Below are 9,357 nucleotides of genomic sequence, written 5' to 3' on the forward strand. Positions count from 1 at the left end.
TTCACAAAAGGTTTCCTTCGTTGATATGTCCATTGAAGGAATTATTCACCTGTTGTATTTTTGGTATTTAGCACACCCATTTTACTTTTTCATAGCTTCTTTCCCTCCGCTGAAAATCTCTATTTGTTCACATATATTGGTCACTTTTTTTTTTACTAGATTCTTCAACATATTAATCATAGTTCTTTTTATGTCCTTTTCTGAGGGTGCCAATATTGAGGCCATTTCTGAGTCTAGTTCCATTGACTGCTTTATCTCTTAAGAACGGGTCATTTCATTTTTTTTTTTTTTTTTTGGTATCATACTTTTTAATTTAATGCTAGATTTTTATGTGGAAGAACAGAAGAGACTGAGGTAAAAAGGATTTACTTCTACAAATGGGTATGCTTCTTCTCCTGTTAGGCCATTTATGCAGTGAGACAAGTCTAATTAGTCAGTAGTTGAGTTGCATTTGGCTTCTGTTGTTATAATTTCAGTGCACTATAAACTGTAAATTCTTTCAGAAGTGGACTGCTTCTACCTTTTTCCAAGTGAGAATAATATAGTGCATATTTATGCCCTACCTTGTTCACAATGGATTTGGGAAAGAAATTACAATATTGGCTTATGGCCCAATAGTATTCTATTTTCATGCTATTTATCAATGTGAATGGCAATTATTCAGAATATATGGAGAGTGTTCTTAACTAATCCACTTTACTGAACACTCCACCAACTCTACTAACTCACACTCTACTATCTGGATGATTAAAATAACCTAAAATTTTTCATTTACCTGCATAAATTATTTGAATAAGGCCAAAAGCAAACAAAATATCAATAACTAAAAGTACAGAAGCATGAAACAACAAAAAAAATACTATGTAGTTATAGTAGCAAACTTCAGTGTGCATCAGAATTCTGTAAAGTTTGTTTAAAAAAACAGAGCCAAGACACAACCCACATCTATGAGTCATAATCCATCAGGATAGGAATCAGGCTGCCATGTTTTTAACAAGATCCACAGGCGATCCTAACACACATCAAGGTTGGAGAATCCAATATTGATAGTAATATTAACCGAATCACACTGATAAAATTAGCCATGATATTCTTAACAAGCCACAATAAAGCCTATAAAAATACTTTCTTATTTGCTCTGCAAAGAAAGCGCTTTTAAAAAGAAAATAAGATAATGCTTACTTTTATGAGCTTCAGCATTTGCAACATAGATGAACCCATCAACAACTTCACACACCTTCTGAATTTGTGGAATTACACTGTACCGGCTCCCTTGTTGATCGTCCCCTTCATTTTGTACACTGAACATCTTGTTAACTGCACTTGTATGTTCTTCTCTTGCTCTATCTCTTTCCTTTCTATAAGAAAAATGTAAATATAAAACACAAACAGACACTAAACAGGCTTCACCCCCTCTAAAATATTCTATTACTGATGTCTCAGGTAGGCTGCTAAATAGGTAGCCTTACCTTGTAGTTGAATATAGTATTAGGATGTTGAATTTATGTTGATTGTTCAACTGAAAACTAACTCCTGATCCAATACCTAAAGGAGAAAATTACAGTTATCAAAACAAAAAATAAAGATAGCAAAAGATGACAATGCAAAAATTACTTAGTATAAAAAGAACAAAAAACTATGACAAGTTATATATAGCTTTGGAATAAAATGTTTATGTTAAAGAAAAGATGCTATATGCAATTTTTATTCACAAAATAGTAAATCATGGATACAGAATAAAAAACTCTTAGGCTTTAACATTGCTTTTTTTTTTTTTTTACCATCATCACTATCATTATTAACTTTATTATCAACCTATCAGTAGCAGCTGCATAATAACAACTACTTCTACTTATCCTCAAGTCTGACTTAGTTTCACTTTTTTTTTGTTTCTCATTAGTCTCACACTCCATGTATACATTCAACCAAATGGGTTTTTCCCCTGCACTCTGAAAAGGCATTTTTAAATTCATGGTGTCTTAGAAAATTGAAGAAATACGGAAAACACTGAAATTTGGAATTAGATTTGAGCTAGAATTTGTCACATATACTCATGTTTCTGTGAGCCTTGGTTTTGACACTGAAATACAGAAATAATACACATTTTTTAGGGTTATTGTAAGCATTAAATAAGATCACATACATAACTGGTAAGTAACAGGTGCTAAATATTACTTCTTATTATATATCTAAATCATTCAACACTATTATTTGTCCTTCTTTCTTAACTCCTTCCCTCCTTTGTGTTAACACTTAGGGGTTGATTCTCCTCTTGCCTCCTGCAAAGATCCTTCTACTCCTTTTTGGCTTTGTGTCTTTTTGCTATATATTAATAAACATCCTTTTAGATCTGTCTACTCCTCTCCATTCCCACCCCACAGCTTTAATTTAGATATCATCATCTCTCACTTGAACTTCTGTAATCATTTCTAACTATGCTCCTAATCCACTTCTGTTCCCTACTATCCAATCTTCTGACAGCAGCTGGAGAGATTGCTTTAAAATGTCTTTAATTATGTCTCTTCTCTTCAAAGCTGCTGCTCTTCAGATAAATAAAACTTTAACATAATATGGCCTCTACTTACCTCATTGTGTTGTGCTTAGTCGCTCAGTCGTGTCCAACTCTTTGCGACCCCATGGACTGTAGCCCACCAGGCTCCTCAGTCCATGGGGATTCTCCAGGCAAGAATACTTGAGTGGGTTGCCATGCCCTTCTCCAGGGGATCTTCCAGACCCAGGGATTGAACCCAGGTCTCCTGCATTGCAGGTGATTCTTTGCCATCTGAGCCACCAGGGAAGCCCAAGAACAACTCCATCTTTCATATCCTTAATCCCTGCATTATAACCAATCTAGACATTTAAAGAAGCCATGCCATACTATCTTACATCACCATTTCAGGCAACGCATTATATAGAGATCCTAGCGGGGTCTGTAAGCATTTCAGGTAAAGCAGCCCTAGTCTTCCACCACCAGGGGACTTCCCAAAGATATCATAACAACATTCTACCATGTTGGGAAAGATGGAAGTCAGGAGGAGAAGGGGACAACAGAGGACGAGATGGTTGGATGGTGTCACTGACTCAATGGATATGCATTTTGAGCAAGCTCCAGCAGATGGTGAAGGAAGCCTGGCATGCTATAGTCCATGGGATCACAAAGAATTGGACACAACTGAGTAATTGAACAACCACCATGTCTCTGATCTTTGTTTTCATCAGTTTAACTTCCAGAAACTACCTTCTCAACGCATCTAACCTCAGTCCAATAAGATTTGTATGCTGTTTTGCCCCACCTTGCCAATGACTCATCCCTTTACCCTTCCCTGACCTTGCAGGATCTGAAGCAGTTAGACTGGCAATTTCAAACAATCACAATTACTCTGCAGAATGAAATGGCTATTTCATAATCAGCCAATTTCCCCAACCTCTAATTGAAATGGGATCCTTCCACCTCATGACCCGACCAGAAACTGGCCTGTGCCTAGGTGCTGCTTCTCTTGCAGTGGGCTTCCAGTAACTAAACTGCTTATTCTATCACATCTCAGGGTACAGAGATAAGTGTTCTCTTTACTTCTCAACGCCACGTCTTAAACCATTACTCACCAACCCTCTTGAAAAAACTCCACCTCTTTGAGACACACACACCATTTAGCTCTAATACCATCTTCCCATCCTTAACCTGGTCACTTATGAATCTACTTTTGATAATCCCTTTCTCCAAACATTCACTGAAGACTATATCACCTGGCTCACAATTTTCTTTATTTTCAGAAACTTCCAAGTTCACATGGACTTCATATGATTCCCAAATCTTCACTTCTAGCCCAGGTCTTTCTTTTGACACATGAATGCATAAAGTATTCCATAAAATCATTCATTTATTCATCAAATACATATTGAATGTCTACTATGTGCCTAGCACTACAGATACAACTAAGAATAAAGCTGACAAGAGAGACTTCCCTGGTGGTCCAGTGGTTGAGAATCCATCTGCCAATGCAAGGGATACGGTCCGGAATGATCGCACATGTCACAGAGCAACTAAGTCTGTGCACCACAACTACTGAGCCTGCAAGCCGCAACGACTGAGCTTGAATGCTGCAACTATTGATGCCTGCATACCTAAAGCCCATGTTCTGCAACAAGAGAAGCCACCAAAATGAGAAACTGAGCACTGTAATAAAGAGTAGCCCCAGCTCGCCACAACTAGGAAAAGCCCACATGCAGCAGCAAAGACCCAGTGCAGCCAAAAACAGTTTAAAAAACAAAAACAAAAAAACCTCTTAAAAAAAAAGGCTGAGATGTCTCGTCTAATGGGACTCACATTCAAATGGCTAGCTTATAGCAGGCATCTCTGATCTCTGCTTGTATAAAAAGTTTATCTTCCTACTCCTGTGTTTCTTTAACCTAGAGAATGACACCATCATCCAATATGAAAATAAGACCCAGAAACTAGGAATTATTCTTATTACTGCTGATACACATTGAGTCAATTCCATATCCTTCATATTTTATCACAATATTATAGTGGTTTCTTAATGGGTACTCACGCCTTTGGAGCCCATTCTAATCAGTTCTCCACTCAGGAGCCAGAGTGATCTATCTAAAATGCCATCTTGATCATCTTACTTTTCTGCTTCAAATCCTTCAATATAATGCTTAAGTCTGACATATAAGCATCTTCTCACTTGGCCCCACTCTAGACACACAGAGCTACTTCAAGTGTGTCATGCACACCCAAAACTTTGAGAATTTAGAGACGCAGTTCTCACTGCTTAGAATATTTTACCCTTTTTTTGATGGCTTACCCCTGCTTATCAAAATGACTCATATAAGGCATCATGTTCAATGCAGAGCCTTCTATGACCCTTAACTTTCTACAAAGAAGCTCATTACACCATATTCTAATCATCTGTATACATGTCTCTGCCCTCACCTAGACTAACCACCTTTCAGGGCAAAGAGGAGATTTTTGATGTTGTTTGTTTTAAATCACTGCATCTTTAGTATCTAATAGGTACCCTCAACAAATGAAAAAGTAAAGCAGAAGCTAGACCACTATTACACATGTTTATTATAAATCCTACTTACCAAATTAACTACATGGTTGTTGTTCCTGTTGTTTTTCATAGAAATAAAGGTAAGGTGACAATTTAGCTCTTTTTGGAAATTCCAAGACATATCAAAATACTTTGAATATAGTAGATGCTGAACGGTTTTTACTGTAACATTCTTTTAAAATATGGTACAACATTTTAACAACATACAATTTGCTTTCACATAATCTCATATTTTAGACTAAGTAAGAGAAAGCTTACCTCTAATAAAAAAGTAAATTAATTCTTTCCGTCCATAGAGACGTGAGGGCTCCCATCCATCAAATTAGTACATTTCATTACATCAAAGAGTTAAATAATTTAAAAAACTAATTTTTTTCTATGTAATTACTAGAGTCAAGCTCAAAGTGTTTGACTTATTATGAATTGTATATTAACATGAAAATTACCATCAATCTGCCTCTGAGGCAAACCAGCTGTTGGGCAAAGTTCCTCAGAAGACATCAAACTCAACACCAAAGATGTATTTAGTTCTTCCAAACCTGGTCCAAACATGGCAAATCGTGGTTCATTCTGAATGATCAATGAGTGTAAAAATGAGGTGACAGCTCCATACATAGGACGGCTAGATTTTGAGGATCTTCTTGTATGTGGACAGCACATTTTATAGCTGTATAAAATTGTCACAATTAGATAATTAACACAAATACTTAGCCATTTATTCACTCAACAATATATAATGCATCGAAAACTTGCTAGACAAAAGGGATACAATGGTTACCGTCCTAATCCTCAAGGAGGGCAGTGGAGGACAGATACTATTATATTAATAATACATATGTCAAGTGCTATGACAGAAAAAGCACAAGGTGCTATGGTAGTAGTAGTGGTTAAGTAACTGAGGAAGTCTATTCCAGGAAGTGGTTACTTTCTATTTTTTCATTTAGATTCTCTCATGAAACACTTGGTCTAACATGTGTTTTAATGGTTAAAATTCATTACATTGAGCAGTGATTCTCAACCTGGGGAGATTTTGCACCCCCTGGGAATATCTGCTGATGTCTGGAGACATTTTTGTTATTACAACTACAGGGGGAGTAGGGCAGTGCTACTAACATCTAGCAGATCCTGGGATGCTATTAAACATGCGACAATGCACACACAAGACAGTTCCCATAACACCCGGTGCAAAATGTCAATAGTGCCAAGACTGAGAAACCCTGCACTAAACTACATAGATAGCATAAAAATGTCCTTAGAGGTAAAAAAGAAAAAAATTACTAAAAGCTACCAATATAACTGAATTTCTTAGAGTACTTCCATTAACACTAGCAGTTCAATAAGTACTTATTACAGGTTACCCAGCAAACTAAGAATCATGTGAAAGAAACAGCTTTTTCAATAGCCATACATTTCTAAACAAGTGATTCAACATGTCATCAAAAATTAAAACAGAGTTGCTCATATCTAAATAAAACCTAAAGCCCTTTAAATCAAGCTGGCTTTAAATCAAGCCCTTTAAAACAATCACTAACTTTATAAGAAAATCATCTTTACTTAGGAATCTTGTAATTTAAGAAGGAAAAAAAAAAAAGTCAACGTTGCAGCTAGGTAGATTTGGCCAAACCTCACCACTTTAATTAGTCATATAAGCCACTTATAGTCTGAACTTCAGTTTTTTAAATTTGCATTATTTGAGCAATAACAATCAACTCTAGATAACAGGAATCAGAAATAATTTATATGCTCACAAATGGTCATGTTGTTTGCTACTAAATCGTTTCTCTCCAACCCCATGGACTGCAGCACGCCAGGCTCCCCTGTCCTTGACTATCTCCCAGAGTTTGCTCAGATTCATATCCATTGAGTCAGATCACAAATGTTCATTACTACGATTATTACTATCCCTATGAAAACATGCTTCCACAGCACCACAGATACACCTGATGTCTCGGCTGGCTGTGGGACAATGTGGAAGTAACCAGCAAGTGAGACTACAGTGCTATGCTGTTTAGTCACTAAGTCATGTCTGACTTTTGAGTACCCGTGGACTATAGCCTTCCAGGCTTCTCTGTCCATGGGATTTTCCAGGCAAGAATACTGGAGTGGGTTGCCATTTTCTCCTCCAGGGCATCTTGCTGACCCAGGAATTGAACCCACATCTCCCGCACTGCAGGATTCTTAACCACTGAGCCATCACTAGTTAAAATTATACACATGCACATTTTAGTCAACGAGTCTCACAAGACTTGATGTAATGGCATCTGTATTGGAATAAGGATTCTAAATAACTTAAACTATGGGGGGAAAAAAAACCATATGTATTAAGTCTAGCACAGGAAAACAATCCTCACCTAAAGCACAAATATTCTTTTTTTTTAAGGTGCTATCTTCTGTCACAGACATTTTTTTTTTTTTGGCTTTACAGTAGGTCCTGAATGATGTTATTTAACCTAACCCCCAATTCTTACAAAAGGACCCTTAGACCTAAAATTCATGCTACAAATTTGTAGGACCAAGACTAACTTAGGCTACTGACTTGCTATAATCAAATTAATATCTTCTTTTTAATTCATAAAACTAGATACTTACACTGCCATGTAGTCAAAAAATGCACCATTGGTGACCTCAGATATAGGCTTTTTTAAGATTTCTAGATCTGGAAGAGACTTCCAGTCAACAGAAGACCAAGAAGGAAGATCCCGCAACAGAAAATATCTCCACAGAATTGGATCTCGGACAGTTTCATTCCAATAACGACTTGTACTTCCCAACTGACATAGATCATGAGGTGAAAGAAATGACAAAATATATAGCTGTACATCAATCTGAAACAGAGGGAAGCAGCAGGTAGGTAAAGGGGATGAATAATTTACCTTGGCAGATAGGTTTTTTTGAAAAATAAATTACAAATTAACAATTATACTGGGAAAAGTCAACTGAACAATATCGTTTTAATAATTAAATCTATCACAATAAATTACAAAATTAACAATTTTTATACTAAATAGCAAAAGATCAACTTAACAGTTATTATCTTTACTAATGAAATTTACCATGCTGAAGTTAATTTCCTGCCTCAGGGCAGAATCATAATGAACACTTCATTTTGACACACTGAAACATTCCTGAAAAACCACCCATTGTTCTGGTATTTTTCAAACAAAATAATCAGTTTATTTAATTTCTCCTAATGAATATTCTACCACATTATTTGCATTAAATTACTTAATGAAATAATTTATTCTTCAAAATAAAATCTTTTCAAGTGAACAAACTTCTGATTTTATCATTAGATCAAATCAAAGAGTATATCTGTCACCTGTGTTTTTCTGTAAAAATCTGTCATCTCTGCAAGGAGAACCATGGATGAAATTTAAGCCTGCAGTTTTCAATTTCTGATGTACCTCAGAGGGAAGTAACAACAGTCCAGCTAAGATACAGAATTTTAATTTCTAAGATATTCTTCTCTCGCCGTGTTCCCATCTTCCTAAACAGTTTAACAAGGAATGAGATGTGTAATTCTCAAGGCCTGCTGTAACTTGAGGCCCTTGTAACTTAGTTATTTGATTTCACTTGTCGGTTTTGTTACTTGAAATACACGGTAAGAAAACAGCCGCAAAACCCTCAGAGTGTGTTTTGATACGTGAAGCCTAGGATGAAAGATGCTGAGAACACAGACGTTGAATGCTGTCCATGTTTCCAAGAATGTCTGGAATGGTCTCAGCATTTCCTCAACAGGATGTTCAGGGTGTCCCAGTCCCCAGACTCGTTTTGGGGGGAGAAAACCTGAGGATGACCTGGCAGGTTACCAGGGCGCTCCTTGGAGGTGAGTTTCGCAGCAACCTTGGGTCCGGCTGCCAGGCACCAAGCGTCAACGCTAAGGCGTCTCTTTTCAACTGCTGCCCCACAGGTGGCGACAGTGCCCGTAAAGCTGCACGGACCGGGCCAGACATAGGCTGGGCCCAGCGGGCTACCCTCTCCCCGGCCCCCCAAGAGGCCGCCCCAGCGAGCGCCCCTCCCTCGGTTCCTCGCGGGCGGCGACTGATGCTCACCGGCAGCCGCGTCAGAGAACTGGCCTCCTCGTCCACCTCCTCTGCGGAGGCCCTCGGAGCCGCCCTCTCCTTGCCAACCGACTGCCAGAAGTTCCTCCAGCCGCTGAGGAAGGCCGCCTCCAGGCGGCCCCAGTCGCTGTGAGGAGGCTGAGGAGAGCTCCCTCGGCTGCCAGGGTCGCTTCCCGCCATGGCTGCCTACGCCTCTCCGGACGCGCCGCACGGTGACGCGGCACAGCCGCGCCCCG

General features: G+C 38.2%; 1 protein-coding gene across 2 annotated transcripts in view; it reads right to left on the minus strand.

Moving 5' to 3' along the window:
* Nucleotides 1–9,357, minus strand: part of FBXO4 (F-box protein 4) — a 13,597-nt gene that overhangs the window by 3,736 nt on the left and 504 nt on the right. Inside the window, exons 1-5 of one of the 2 annotated variants that reach the window (XM_010853711.1) lie at nucleotides 9,113–9,341; nucleotides 7,650–7,885; nucleotides 5,507–5,727; nucleotides 1,470–1,545; nucleotides 1,183–1,358 (exon numbers count right to left, since the gene is read on the minus strand). In XM_010853711.1, the coding sequence (XP_010852013.1) occupies nucleotides 1,183–1,358; nucleotides 1,470–1,545; nucleotides 5,507–5,727; nucleotides 7,650–7,885; nucleotides 9,113–9,301 (898 nt within the window). In that variant the 5' untranslated portion in view covers nucleotides 9,302–9,341. Of the gene's footprint in view, nucleotides 1–1,182; nucleotides 1,359–1,469; nucleotides 1,546–5,506; nucleotides 5,728–7,649; nucleotides 7,886–9,112; nucleotides 9,342–9,357 lie in introns of those variants that run through there. The other variant, XM_010853712.1, reaches the window with a different exon arrangement.

This window comes from Bison bison, unplaced genomic scaffold (assembly GCF_000754665.1).
Source record: "Bison bison bison isolate TAMUID 2011002044 unplaced genomic scaffold, Bison_UMD1.0 scf7180017864331, whole genome shotgun sequence".
NCBI lineage: Eukaryota > Metazoa > Chordata > Mammalia > Artiodactyla > Bovidae > Bison > Bison bison.